The 15,004-nt window shown below is 45.0% G+C and overlaps 1 protein-coding gene across 6 annotated transcripts; it reads left to right on the top strand.

Moving 5' to 3' along the window:
- Positions 1-270: 270 nt before the first annotated feature.
- cnot10 (CCR4-NOT transcription complex, subunit 10) lies at positions 271-14,038 on the top strand. Of its 6 annotated transcripts, none has more exons than XM_064946654.1 (20): positions 271-484; positions 1,093-1,136; positions 1,310-1,471; positions 1,658-1,808; positions 2,013-2,149; positions 2,403-2,504; positions 2,863-2,949; positions 3,056-3,139; positions 3,450-3,567; positions 6,405-6,647; positions 6,785-6,987; positions 7,096-7,217; positions 7,403-7,582; positions 7,779-7,859; positions 10,137-10,250; positions 12,070-12,200; positions 12,377-12,412; positions 12,549-12,676; positions 12,806-12,881; positions 13,272-14,038. In XM_064946654.1, exons 1-20 carry the CDS (start codon positions 466-468, stop codon positions 13,436-13,438), a joined length of 2,385 nt encoding a protein of 794 aa, XP_064802726.1. In that variant the 5' UTR covers positions 271-465; the 3' UTR covers positions 13,439-14,038. The 6 variants fall into 6 exon arrangements, with proteins under 6 accessions (XP_064802726.1, XP_064802727.1, XP_064802725.1 ...); XM_064946655.1 differs by having other exon boundaries at positions 2,010-2,149; positions 6,405-6,563; XM_064946653.1 differs by having other exon boundaries at positions 2,010-2,149.
- The last annotated feature ends 966 nt before the right edge of the window (positions 14,039-15,004 follow it).

Genomic DNA, 15,004 nt, shown 5'->3' with positions numbered 1-15,004 from the left:
ATATTTTATTAGCTTTGGTTTTTTATTAAGTTCGGCAGATCATGTATGTTTTCTGATAACCCGGTAATGCAAATTAATACGCAGGATTATTTATTTTACAGTGAGAGTGATCACATTATTTGATGTATGGGATAGGGACCAGGCTTTGAGTAAGGCACTTTTCTTGAATTTTCCCTCCGTACCGGTAGATGGTACTATTTATGTGTGTTGACAGGCATCTGTGTCACCAGCTGCCCCTCTTTCAGATTTGTTTACTTCAGCGTCATTTCAATGGCGGAACACTGAAAAAAAGCATTTGAGAGCGGTCAGATTTCGGGTATCTTGTTCTAGTTACGAACGAGCTGAGTACTTAAATTTATCATCTTGGCTAGCTAACATAGTAAACGAATCGTTTTGTCCCATTATTTATCTTAGTAAACCTTCTGGCTGGGGCATTTCCATCAATTAAAGCACGAGATCCCCGAAATGGCAGATAACAACACAGGTGGGAGAGTGACGAGCTTGCTAGCTACCTAATATTTGTTAACTAAAGTGGTATGCTAACGCGGTTATTTCTATCTTGCTAACTATGTACGGATAGCTAGCTAGTACAAACACTAGTTTTAATCATCCACCAGCATTACATGGGCTTTACATTTAACCAACCTTCGGTTGTTAGCTAGCTAATATTAGCAAACGCCAGTGTTGCTAGCTAGCTATCCTTCCAGTGTCCTTGCGCTAGCTGCGTTGGTAGCTAACTCGCTATGAATTGATATTTACTATCTAAACATGCCAATAAACAACTATTTAGTTGGCTAGTTAGTTAGTAGTTAATTGTGTCACGTGTGCCAACATTGACACACTTGACTAACTATGCACTCGCTAGCTAGTTCCCAAACTTGTCATGTCAACAATCTTGACTTGCGTGTCATGAATGCTAACTGTCAACACACGCCCACCAGAATTTGGACCTAGCTAGCTTACGTTAACTAGCTTGTTTTAACATTATGTTATGGCCAAACAGTTGTCATTATTAGCTAGCTAAATGGGCCGTATATTTTAATCTTTTTTATTAAGTCAAGCATGATAACACTTTTTCCCCTGGGATTTCAGACCAAGAAAAAGCAATAGCTGCAAATGCGTTGGAGGCGTTTACGGTAACGTCGCATTTATTTACCATCAACAGTTTGCTATCCTACGGAGTTGGCCAACTTGGCTACAACTCCATTTGTCAAACCTATCTGATTTACAATGTTTGTTTACGTTTGTTGATGCAACTATTCACAAGTTCGTTTGTTACATTTGTTGATTTTAATTTGTTTACTCACAGGCTGGAAACTATGAGGAATCTTTGAAACATCTTGGGAAGCTGCAAGAGTTGAACAAGGAGGACTACAAGATTGCTTTGAATAAAGCAATAGCTGAATTCTACAAGAGTGGCCAAACCACCACATGCACCCTGAAGCAGACTCTTATTGCAATGAAAAACCAGGTGACTATCGTTGAAACCTTTTATCCAGTCTCTCAATGACACGCCAAATAAATGTTAAACATATTCTAGTATCGTTGATTCCTGTTTTAAATGTCTTGATTCTTGATGAATATATTCACAGATGCACACAATAGTTCATTAAGTTGGCTAATACTTAACATTCATGCATCTTTTTTGTCTATCAAGGTTCACACTTCAATGGAGGATATTGATGGTTTGGATGATGTAGAAAACAGTCTTCTCTACTACAATCAAGCTATCATTCACTACCACATGAGACAGTACTCCGAAGCTATTGCTATTGGAGAGAGGCTGTACCAGTTTCTGGAGCCGTTTGGTAGGTTTTGGTGTTTTTATATGGACAGTCGTATTTGTCAGACTATAAGCTCTTGTCAGAGAACACAAACATTGAAATGTATTGCATGACTACACAGTTCACGCACACACTCACTTAGTCACAGCAACTGGCAATGTTCCTGATGAATCAGCCTTTGCAGCCCAACAGTTTAGCATGGCTTGATGGTGTTATTTGTCCTAGAAGAGAAGTTTGCTCTGGCGGTCTGCTTCTTGCTGGTGGATCTGTACCTGCTAACGTACCAGCCAGAGAAGGCCCTCCATCTCCTTGCTGTGTTGGAGAAACTGTCTGTACAGGGAAACAACAAGAACGGCAAAGGGGAGGTACGTGTCCCTCTAAAGAGGGGTGTGCTAGCATGCACCATTCTCGGGGTCATGTTTCTGACTTTGACCCATGATGTTCTGATGTTTGTTACTGTGCTCATGTATGTTGAATGTTATTTTCCACCTCTTGGACAAAGGACTGTTCTTCCTAAGCAGATATGTTATTATTAGTGGCAACTGTAAGGTGCTTGTGTTGACGGCAAAGATGTGCTGCTGCGTGTGTACTCACATTGAGGTTGTCTGTCATGTCCAGGTAATATTTCAGGCACAGTGCAAGTTCTACATTCACAGGGACCCGGTAGTGGAGGCAGCAGACCTCATTCAGGATAATCTCAGGGAGCTTACTGGAGGACAGGTTACTAAAATATACTTCAGGCGCTTACACACTGACACAACATTGATCAACAAACACAGAATTGAATAGGTGTGATTTGGCAGTTGCTGGCAAATGTTAGAGCGTTGGTCAATGTTGGGTCAGTGTAAAGGTGTCTTTAGAACCAAACACAACACACACCTACTTTGGGTGTCCATGTAACTAGCGTAACTGCATAACCTCAGTAAGGTATTTTTTTGGGCAGACAAAAATTACATCTGAGTGCAGGCTATTTTACTAATGGTTTTCAACTTCACTTACTATGAGAAGACATTTGAAGTCTATTTTCTTAATGCAATGTGGTTATTTTCAAACGTTGGTGTCTATCTTGATATTGCAGAGTGTCAACAGCGCCAACAAAGATGGTCGGAACCAGAAGGCAGAGTTCATTGGCATGATCGAAGCGGCAAAATCCAAAATGCACCAGGTATGTTTAACACCAATCCTTTTCCTGAGGTGGAGGAAATGAAGATGGAAAAGCAGCTTTTGTTTTGCTGCTTTTGTTTCACACTTGTCGTTCTTCCCGTCCACAGTACAAAGTGCGAGCGTACATTCAGATGAAGTCATCAAAGGCCTGCAAAAGGGAGATCAAGTCTGTGATGAACACAGCAGGGAATGTGAGTCATGATGTTTGCGTTGCTAAACACATTACTAAACTAGCCTGGTTTCTGTTTGTGCTGTCTTACCAACTCTTATGGTCAATGGCGTGACGATGACCATAGGAGTTGGAAAGATGGCACGAAATGATCTGGAACCAGGTTATTAAACTGGCTTACTCAACCTGCTCTCTCCCAAACATCCCCTTCCTACCTTTCCCTGCTTCGGTCGAATGCACTGATTGTAAGTCGTTTTGGATGAGAGCATCTGCTAAATGACTAGAATGTCAATGTTTCCATGTCAACCTGTGTTTCCTTCATCTCCCACTAGTCTGCTTCCTCACTCTTCCTCAAGAGTAACTTTGAGTACCTGAGAGGAAACTACCGCAAAGCAGTGAAGCTCTTAAACAGCTCCAACATCGCAGAGCACCCTGGGGCCATCAAAACAGGTACGTTTAGACCCCTGTTTACCTGGTTATACATCCAACATAGTTGTTGGACTGTGCTGGAAAAGACAATGTAAAAGTATATATCCGATTCAGGACTATATGGATCAGGTTGTGAAAAGGGGTTAGGACTGTCCTGTTAGCGACAGAGCACAATTGAGTATTACCTATATCAGTTGTTCCCAAACTGGGGTACACACAATGCCGTCGGGGGTACGCCAAATAAATGTGATTCAAATTTAAAAAAAAAAAATAAAACATGTAAACTGCTTTTATTTTTTCCAATGGCTCTATACATTTGGGTGAGGGTCTTTTTCTGCTCTTGAGTAGCCTAGTTTCAATGACAAATAAAATGAAACCATCTAGTGTTCAGTGAAATAACAACACAATGTCAAATACAGGTAGCCTAGTCAAATAATACAGGTAGCCTAGTCAAATAATACAGGTAGCCTAGTCAAATAATACAGGTAGCCTAGTCAAACAATACAGGTAGCCTAGTCAAACAATACAGGTAGCCTAGTCAAACAATACAGGTAGCCTAGTCAAACAATACAGGTAGCCTAGTCAAGTAATACAGGTAGCCTAGTCAAGTAATACAGGTAGCCTAGTCAAGTAATACAGGTAGCCTAGTCAAGTAATACAGGTAGCCTAGTCAAGTAATACAGGTAGCCTAGTGAAATAATACAGGTAGCCTAGTGAAATAATGAACATCCAATCACATTAACCGTTACTCTCTCGCGGGAAACCTTCACTCTTGCCAGACATTTAGAAACATGACCAATTGAAAAATAAGACACAGGAGTTTTTTAGCTAGAATAAAGACGACTTTTGAGTAGTAAGACATGTATAAAAGCACCAGATACCATTAATAAGAACAGGCTAGAAGCATCCGAGTGACTCAGACAGGCAAGCCTCATACTATTGTGGATGACTTATATCCGTGGCCGTAGGAAGAATTATCTGGGACAATGCTGAGGGAAAAGGCCCCCAAAACTACAGACAATGCCTTCATCAAACAACACAGCGCATCAGTTTCACAGCGCATCAGTGACATGGCAGGAGATGTTTTGAAACAATTACTGCTTCGCATACAAGCCAGTGAATTATATGCGTTACAGCTGGATTAGTCAACAGACATGGCAGGTCTGGCACAGCTCCTGGTATATGTCTGTTACAGCTGGATGAGTCAACAGACATGGCGTTTATGGGGGCCTGGAAGACATCCTGGTACAAACCATGTCTGGACAACTGGATGATTTTCAAAGTACTGGCAGCTTTGGACGTCAAATGGACTTTGGTGGTCAATGTGTTACATCCCCTTACTGATGGTGCAAAACCACTGAAACCAGGACAACAGGAGAGGATATTTTTAAAGCATTTGCTGGACAGCTTTGTGCGCATCCAAATGGACTTTGGTGCAGCATCAAGATGTGTTGGTATCACTGATGCATCCAAAAGCCATGACAGGGAGACATAGTGGAGTGGGTACACTGCAGCATCCAAGCATTTGCTCCTGCAGCATCCACCACTTGGGTACCCTGCAGCATCCACCGAGAGGCTCTTGCTGCCTGACAGGAATGCCTGACAGCTTGAAAGACGTTTTGGACACTTACAGTGAAAATGTTTAACTTTGTTAAAGCAAGGTCCCTGAACTCTCGTGTATTTTCTGCATTATGATATTATATGGGCAGGGACCATGTAACGCTTTTACAACATGCAGAAGTGCTCTGGCAAAGTTTTGGCATGTTTTTTTTTTATCAAGGGGCAAAGTTTTCATTACTGACCATCATTTTCTGGGTGATGACGAAAGTTTTTCTACTGGCCTATCTGGGTGATGATCTGAATGATCTGAATCTAGGTGGGATTACAGGGACTCTCCACAACTATATTCAATGTGCTGGACAAAATTGAGGCTATGATTAAGAAGTTGTAGCTCTTCTCTGTCTGCATTAACAAGGTCTTAACACAGGTCTTTCCATCATTGTATGATTTTTTTGTTGTTGTGTGCAAATGAACTCAAGCTTACAGACAATGTCTAATGTGATGTAGTGAAGCACCTGAGTGAGTTGGGTGCGCAATTACACAGGTACTTTCCTAAGATGGACGACACAAACAATTGGATTTGTTATCCCTTCCATGCCCCGCCTCTAGTCCACTTACCAATATCTGAACAAGAGAGCCTAATCGAAATTGCAACAAGCGGTTCTGTGAAAATGTCATTTAATCAGAAACCACTGCCAGATTTCTGGATAGGGCTGCGCTCAGAGTATCCTGCCTTGGAAAATCATGCTGTTAAGACACTGATGCCCTTTGCAACCACATACCTATGTGAGAGTGGATTCTCAGCCCTCACTAGCATGAAAACTAAATACAGGCACATACTGTGTGTGGAATATGATTTAAGACTGGGACTCTCTCTAATACAACTCAACATTGCAGAGTTATGTGCATCATTTCAAGCACACCCTTCTCATTAACTTGTGGTGAGTTTTTCATTAATCTCGATTAACAAATTAAGTTTATATGTAAGAAAGCTAAATTATTGATTTGATTTGGTGTTGGTCCTATAAGAGCTCTTTGTCACAACGCGGCTCATGGGAAGTATCAGACAACTCACACTCATTCTTATGTGTAATAAATGTATATAGTGTGTGTGTGGCAGGGTTACAATGATGGCAAAAAAAACAACATTTGAGTGTGCTGACCCTGGTGCTGGAGGGGTATGCAGCTGGAGGTTGAATGTTTGAAGGGGTACGGGACTATAAAAAGTTTGGGAACCACTTCCCTATATGAAAGTGAACTCCCGCTAAATGTTCTGTCTTGTTTGTTTCTACCATCAGGTGAATGTGTGCGCTGTATGTTCTGGAACAATCTGGGTTGCATACACTTTGCCATGGGAAAACACAACCTAGGTATATTCTACTTCAAAAAGGCCCTGCAGGAGAACGACCACACGTGTGCACAGCTGGGGGACGGTGGGGCGACGGGGAACGGGCAATGTGAGTCAACAACTGGGTTTAACGCCATTCAAAGCCACAGGACAGTTTCTCGGACACAGATTAAGCCTCGTCTTGGACTTAAAAGTATGTTAAATGCAGATTCTGACATCAAAATGGTATCTTAGTGCAGGACTAGTTTAATCTGTGTCTGGGAAACTGGTCCTACATGTTTCTCCTGTCGTTGTACCGTAACTAGCTCTGTTGTCTCTCTGTCCTTCCAGCTAAGCAGTTCTCGGGCATCCCCATGTGTGCGCTGCTAGCCAACAAGCGTTATGAGCTGCTGTATAACTGTGGGATCCAGCTGCTGCACATCGGCCGTCCCCTGGCGGCTTTCGACTGTCTGATGGATGCTGTGCAGGTGTACCACTCTAACCCTGGCCTCTGGTTACGGTTGGCTGAGTGCTGCATTGCTGCCAACAAGGGTGTGAGTTGTGATTTTTAAAAACACACACTCACAAACACACACACTTGTTGTCTTACAGTGAAATAAAACTTAACAACATTCAAATTTAGCATTTTGTTATTTTTCCAGAGCTTAGAACAAGACAACAAGGGTCTTCCGAGTAAAAAGGGTATCGTTCAGGCCATCGTTGGGCAGGGCTACCATCGCAAGATCATCCTGGCATCACAGTCCACCCAGAACACAATCTACAGGTCAGTTTTCCCTCTCCCTATGGACCTAACCAGTGCTGTCCAGGAGATGGCGCTAAAACATTTGTTTACGTGGTAGTGATTGCTGAAATTAAAGGGTACTCTTGAGACAACTCAAGATGTTGATTACTATATCTCCATTAACCTCTTGGTTTACTCTTTCCTCTCCTAAATGTGGGTGTGTGTAGTGATGGGCAGTCTGCAGCCATTCCGGTGGCCAGTATGGAGTTTGCAGCGATCTGTCTGAGGAACGGCCTGGTCCTCCTCCCTGATCACCAGCAGCAGGAGAACAAGGCAGAGAACGGCTCCAAGACAACCAGCCAGTCAGGCAGCACAGAGAGCGGCTCAGAGAACAGCGACGCCTGCAGGTCAGTGTCTCATCTCACCCTGAGATTGGCTTGGTGCTAAAACATGCCTTGTCAAATCTATTTTTGTAGAGCACTGTGGTTAAGATTCTAGACTATTAACAAGGATTCAGCTCTCCATGTCCTCTTATAGAAGAAGATCTTTACAGGAAGTATCTTTCTTTCCATTTCCCCAACGTCCTTATCGTTGGTTTGACAGTGGGAAGGGTCAAGAAGGAGACAAGTTCCTTTCTGCAGCACCATCTTCACCTCTGAGGAAACAGGAGGTTGAAAACCTCAGGTAAGAGAGACCTCTCTACCCAGACCTTTCTGTTTCCCTTCCTGTCTCCCCCAGTCAGTTAATAATCCTCTCTCCCCTTCCTGTCTCCCCCAGTCAGTTAATAATCCTCTCTCCCCTTCCTGTCTCCTCCAGTCAGTTAATAATCCTCTCTCCCCTTCCTGTCTCCCCCAGTCAGTTAATAATCCTCTCTCCCCTTCCTGTCTCCCCCAGTCAGTTAATAATCCTCTCTCCCTTCCTGTCTCCCCAGTCAGTTAATAATCCTCTCTCCCCTTCCTGTCTCCCCCAGTCAGTTAATAATCCTCTCTCCCCTTCCTGTCTCCCCCAGTCAGTTAATAATCCTTTCTCCCCTTCCTGTCTCCCCCAGTCAGTTAATAATCCTTTCTCCCCTTCCTGTCTCCCCCAGTCAGTTAATAATCCTCTCTCCCTTCCTGTCTCCTCCAGTCAGTTAATAATCCTTTCTCCCCTTCCTGTCTCCCCCAGTCAGTTAATAATCCTCTCTCCCCTTCCTGTCTCCCCCAGTCAGTTAATAATCCTCTCTCCCCTTCCTGTCTCCCCCAGTCAGTTAATAATCCCTCTCCCCTTCCTGTCTCCCCCAGTCAGTTAATAATCCTCTCTCCCCTTCCTGTCTCCCCCAGTCAGTTAATAATCCTCTCTCCCCTTCCTGTCTCCCCCAGTCAGTTAATAATCCTCTCTCCCCTTCCTGTCTCCCCCAGTCAGTTAATAATCCTCTCTCCCCTTCCTGTCTCCCCCAGTCAGTTAATAATCCTCTCTCCCCTTCCTGTCTCCCCCAGTCAGTTAATAATCCTCTCTCCCCTTCCTGTCTCCCCCAGTCAGTTAATAATCCTCTCTCCCCTTCCTGTCTCCCCCAGTCAGTTAATAATCCCTCTCCCCTTCCTGTCTCCCCCAGTCAGTTAATAATCCTCTCTCCCCTTCCTGTCTCCCCCAGTCAGTTAATAATCCTCTCTCCCCTTCCTGTCTCCCCCAGTCAGTTAATAATCCCTCTCCCCTTCCTGTCTCCCCCAGTCAGTTAATAATCCTCTCTCCCCTTCCTGTCTCCCCCAGTCAGTTAATAATCCACTCTCCCCTTCCTGTCTCCCCCAGTCAGTTAATAATCCACTCTCCCCTTCCTGTCTCCCCCAGTCAGTTAATAATCCTCTCTCCCCTTCCTGTCTCCCCCAGTCAGTTAATAATCCTCTCTCCCCTTCCTGTCTCCCCCAGTCAGTTAATAATCCTCTCTCCCCTTCCTGTCTCCCCCAGTCAGTTAATAATCCTCTCTCCCCTTCCTGTCTCCCCCAGTCAGTTAATAATCCTCTCTCCCCTTCCTGTCTCCCCCAGTCAGTTAATAATCCTCTCTCCCCTTCCTGTCTCCCCCAGTCAGTTAATAATCCCCTCTCCCCTTCCTGTCTCCCCCAGTCAGTTAATAATCCTCTCTCCCCTTCCTGTCTCCCCCAGTCAGTTAATAATCCCCTCTCCCCTTCCTGTCTCCCCCAGTCAGTTAATAATCCTCTCTCCCCTTCCTGTCTCCCCCAGTCAGTTAATAATCCTCTCTCCCCTTCCTGTCTCCCCCAGTCAGTTAATAATCCTCTCTCCCCTTCCTGTCTCCCCCAGTCAGTTAATAATCCTCTCTCCCCTTCCTGTCTCCCCCAGTCAGTTAATAATCCTCTCTCCCCTTCCTGTCTCCCCCAGTCAGTTAATAATCCTCTCTCCCCTTCCTGTCTCCCCCAGTCAGTTAATAATCCTCTCTCCCCTTCCTGTCTCCCCCAGTCAGTTAATAATCCTTCTCTCTCCTTCTTTCTTTTTTCCATTCTCTGTTGCCCTGGTCCTCCTGGGTCTCTGTTGCCCTGGACTAATTGGACAAAGCTTGCCCTCCTTCCTTCCGCTTTTCATTAGGAGGGGGTAGAGTTGGGGAGGGGTTAGAGTTGGGGAGGATGTGCTGAATGAAGGGCTGACCCCACAGGGAAAGTTTACGAGCAGTCCCGCCAACTTCTTGGGTTTATTTCCTGGAATCCCTGAGTGTTCTGTTGCCAACCAGTGAGAGGCCTGGGAGGGACACGACCACTAAAGTCCAGACTCTCCCCGCCTGCACTTTTCTTTAACCAAGAAAAATAATTGAAAGAACTAAATTTATTGTTTAATTAGTATTCATTTCAATATAGAATTAATTTCCCCCATATCTGAATGTTATGCAACCCACTATGTTTCCCAGTGCAGGATTGGTGTGATCTGTTGTTGTCCTGGACGTGCTGACTGGGTCCTCCTTTATGGTGTTGTCTCTAGGTGTTCCCTCCTGGCCTGCAGTGCCTACGTGGCCCTGGTGTTAGGAGACAACCTGATGGCCCTGAACCATGCAGAGAAGCTCCTTCACCAGACCAAGCTGTCTGGATCACTCAAGTAAGACCTCTATCCATCCATCTCTCTCTATCCATCTGTCTCTCTATCTCTTTCCCCACTCAGATAAACTCTTACACCAGATGGACTTCATTCCTCTATCCCCTTTTCCCTTAGCCTTTCATCCTTACTCCCCCTTTCCCCTCAACACCTCTTTCTGTTTCTTCCTCTCCCCCCTCCTTCCCGCTACCCATGCACCTCTTGTTATCACTTCATTAACCTCCATATGACTTACCCCCCCTCCCCCAAAGCTTACTGCACTTAACATGACTCACCGTCTGGTACTGGTAATGTGGCCCTAGCAGACCTCTTGACTCTTCAGACCAGTTAATGACTTCATGACCACAGACTTCCCGTCAGTCCCTCCTCCTTCCTTGGTTTGCACTGCTGTGCTCACCGCAGAATGTGGAGGGTTAATTTCAGATTTGGGTGCGGTCATTTTGCTGTCCTCACCACAGAATGTGGAGGGTTAATGACAGACTAGGGGGGGTCTCCTGCTGTCCTCCACACCACAGAATGTGAAGGGTTAATGACAGACTAGGGGGGTATCCTGCTGTCCTCCACACCACAGAATGTGGAGGGTTAATGACAGATTAGGGGGGTAACCTGCTGTCCTCCTCACCACATAATGTGAAGGGTTAATGACAGACTAGGGGGGGGTCTCCTGCTGTCCTCCACACCACAGAATGTGGAGGGTTAATGTATTTCTTCTGAAATAAGTTAAAAAATAAGTAAATAAACTTTTGGTCACCACACCATGTGCATCCATAACCTATGGTGAGATCTGAAAACACCAGAAGGTGGAGGGCACCACTCAAACATGAAAGAATTAGAGCAGATTGCTGCTGAAAGGGGGCCACATTGTCAGTAGAAAGGTGCAGCAAGTTCATTGATGGCTACAAGTGTTTGTCTGCTGTTATCTTGGCTAAAGGCTGTGCAAGTTTCAGTTCCGGGTGCCAATCATTTTGTCCATGCCGTTGGTCTTTATTTTCTAAATTGTAAATTTAGCTTGGCTCAAGTTTACAAAACTAAAATTGGTTCTGCAATGTTAAATCCAATAACAATGTATGTGAGGAAAAAACTTTGTCAAATTTATTTGAGAATAGGAGAATTATTTAAGGAAAGTGCAGGGGTGCCAATATATTAGGTCGCACCTGTACATACTGTAAAACTCATTATCAAAAAGCCACCAGTCCCATTTAATCGCCAGGCAACCGCAGACATTTCAGCAAATTAACTGTTTACGTGATTATCATTAATCGTTTACGAGGTTTAATGTTTGATTTGTGACATAAAAAAATCAATTAATGCAATCATCTGTTTTTATCGGCAGTAAGAAAGCGCTAATAACTGCTAGCTAAACGGCCAACACAAAAACACAACTTTAGGAGTACAGAAAATTGTCCGATCACCCTCTAGTGGACAAAGTAAGAACTGCTGAAGATGCACAGTCATAAAGGAGATGAGTACATTTTTATAGAGGCGCATAATAAGACCAAATAAACCTGACTGTGTGTAAATGATAACACATTCGTGTAGGAAATGGATTCAAATGAATGCTGGAATTAAACAATTAACAATGCAAAAGCTGTGCGCATTAAGGACAAAGAATCTGGCTCAAATAGAAGCCTGTCTCTAAGAAGTGTGTTGTGTTGAGTGATTTAACGCCCGGGCTGTTAATTGAAGTTTTACGGTATATCACCTTTTTTGACAGTATATACAATTAGCTGTGTTCACATCCCCATGAACAAGCCCCAATACTAGTGAGTCAATGATGCATCTGATTCTGTCTGATGGTGCATCCTCTGTCTCTCTGTTCCAGGTTCCTGGGACACCTGTATGCTGCAGAGGCCCTCATATCCCTGGACCGGATCTCAGAGGCCATAGGTCACCTCAACCCAGAGAATGTCACTGATGTCTCCATGGGGGTGTTGTCCAGCGAGCAGGACCAAGGTTAGTCCTCACACCCACCTCTCTAGCTCCAATCGATGGCTCTGCTGGAAAATACAGCACCCCAACCAGTATTCTTCCCTAACTGAAATGACCTATCCATTTTACCACATGGTGGTTTGATGTCTGAGTCACATGATGACTGGATCACTGTTTGATAGTGTGTTTGTGTTTTACAGGGCCAGATAAAGGGGATCTGGAGCCTGTCGAGTCATGTGAGTGTGTATATATATATAAACACACACCTATCACCTAACACACTCCCTGCAGTCTCAGTAGAGACTCCCCATCTGTGTGTGAGGTGACATCCAGTCATCATGTGTTGACAGGGTGTGTTGTGTGTTGGTACAGCAGGGAAGCAGACTCCTCTGTGTTACCCCAGCACAGTGAGCTCAGCCCGGGCCATAATGCTGTTCAACCTGGGCAGTGCCTATTGTCTGAGGAGTGAGTACGAGAAGGCCCGCAAGTGCCTGCATCAGGTACGGTTCATACTCGCAGGCACACGCCCACAGCTACAGTACATACTTATCTCTTGAAACCATTCAGATGTGTTATTATCCCAAACATGACTGTGTTTAGATGTCTGTGAACCTGTTCCTCTCTCCCAGGCCGCCTCCATGGTGAACACCAAGGAGATTCCTCCTGAAGCCATCTTACTGGCTGTCTACCTGGAGCTGCAGAACGGTGAGGCATCTCTCTGGGTTCTCATTCCCACCTGCAAAGTTGTGATGTGGGGCCCTCAGGTTTCCCAATCTGGCCCTTATGATAGTTGTCTTTTATAGATTCTTATTGACTATTGTTTTCTAGCATAGTATGAGGTAAGGGGGAGGGGTTCCAGGAAGTGTTGAGACTGATGTCAAACTCTTGACATTCCAGTTCTAGAATTCTCTAGGTAGAATGCCACACTCTGGCAGAAAGGCAGTGATGACACATTACTGCTGTCAGTCAACCTCTATCCAGTGTAGAAAGGTCAGGGGTCAGGACCTTATGACCTTACTAAGAGCTGTGTATGATCTCACCGTTTCCCTCTGCCTCTCTTTGTGTTTCTCCCCCCCACCCCCTCTCCTCTCTCAGGGAACACACAGCTTGCCCTGCAGATCATCAAACGTAACCAGCTCCTCCCCTCAGTGCTCCAGGCGCCCTCTCCAGACACACGAAAGAAGCCTGTTCCCTCCTCCTTCCAGCCTGTCCAACCACCCATCCAGATGCCCTCACCCTTCACAACAGTCCAGCGCAAATGAGCCCTCAACCCTTGTTCCCCTAACCCTCCTTGCCCCATTGCACAGCAACACGCACCTGTCCACCTCTCATCACTTCACCTCAGTGTATTATTTTTTAAGGCAAGCTGACCCCAACTCAGTGCCGGTGTAGGGTGAAGTTTGTATTTCCTCCCACTAATGGTTAACATTGGTGGAGAGGAAGCTGATCCTATATCTGTACCTAGGGGAAATTGAACTCCTCAGCGCCCAGACGGAGCCCCTTCCAGGTCAGGTCCTGGTATGAAATGCAGAGGTCTCCTGTCGGGTGGACGAAGGGTGCGTTCACGGCCCAAATTACACCTTATCCCCTATGTAAGTGCACTCCTTTTGACCAGAGCCCTATGGGGCCCTAATAAAAGTAGTGCCCTATATAAGGAACTGGGTTCCATTTGGGATGGAGCCTTTATTCAGTGGCTATCACCTGCAGTGTCTTTGGGGCAGATCTGACATGATTTCTCTGTTCTCTGAGAGTTTTAACTTTCCATTTGTGACAGCAACATCCGTTATGATATATACTGACTGACTTTTGCTTGGGGCAAATTAAATACCTGTATAAAAAATAAATTTTATTTACAGAAGTAAGCTGACTTGCATTTTATATGGCTGGTGGGTCTGTAATAGTTTTCAGACTCCTTGAGGTGGAGTTGTGCTGCTGTCATGTCAGAGGAGGAATATGCTTTGTGTGGGGGAGGGGTTAAGAGGTTGCTGTCTGTCCTTTTAGAGGAGGGCACAAGGACCACACACAAACTAAAACCTGGTTTTGGTACATAGTACAACTCTTGATTGACCAGGGCCCATCGGGTTTGGAATGGAGTGTGTTTAATGGCACCCAAACTATTGATATTTTCCTGTTAAAACAATGTATAAATACAGGTAATGTACACATGTAACAGTAAAGTTTTAGACAAACGTACATTAAGGAGTTGGTCTGATGGTGCTCTCCGTCGTCGGCCTCCCCCTTACTTGAACAAGAGAGGACGGCCCCCTCCCCCCACATGGGCCATGACATGAGACCTGGACCACCCATTGTAATGTACCTTGTAAATCAGGTGATGAGATAAAGGAGATGGGTGTTACTTCCTAAAGCCTCCCCTTCCCTGCTGCCAGACTGAGCCATGAGAATACTCCTCACCAATAAACACATGGCTTTGCCTGGTCACTGATCACCTCTTGGTATGTCCCTTCCCTGCTGCCAGACTGAGCCATGAGAATACTCCTCACCAATAAACACATGGCTTTGCCTGGTCACTGATCACCTCTTGGTATGTCCCTTCCCTGCTGCCAGACTGAGCCATGTCACTGATCACCTCTTGGTATGTCCCTTCCCTGCTGCCAGACTGAGCCATGACAATACTCCTCACTAATAAACACATGGCTTTGCCTGGTCACTGATCACCCAGCTGCCAGACTGAGCCATGAGAATACTCCTCACTAATAAACACATGGCTTTGCCTGGTCACTGATCACCTCTTGGTATGTGGAATACTCCTCACTAATAAACACATGGCTTTGCCTGGTCACTTCCTGTTATTCTGCCTGAATAACATG

Source organism: Oncorhynchus masou, chromosome 29 (genome assembly GCF_036934945.1).
Source record: "Oncorhynchus masou masou isolate Uvic2021 chromosome 29, UVic_Omas_1.1, whole genome shotgun sequence".
NCBI classification, from domain to species: domain Eukaryota; kingdom Metazoa; phylum Chordata; class Actinopteri; order Salmoniformes; family Salmonidae; genus Oncorhynchus; species Oncorhynchus masou.
This window is presented reverse-complemented; position numbering and strand designations above follow the sequence as displayed.

Excerpts from the sequence above, each read along its gene's own strand:
- cnot10 (XM_064946653.1), top strand. Across the intron at positions 3,568-6,404 it reads CCCTGGGGCCATCAAAACAG|GTGAATGTGTGCGCTGTATG; the intron begins GTACGTTTAGAC and ends TTCTACCATCAG. Across the intron at positions 7,583-7,778 it reads GAGAACAGCGACGCCTGCAG|TGGGAAGGGTCAAGAAGGAG; the intron begins GTCAGTGTCTCA and ends TTGGTTTGACAG.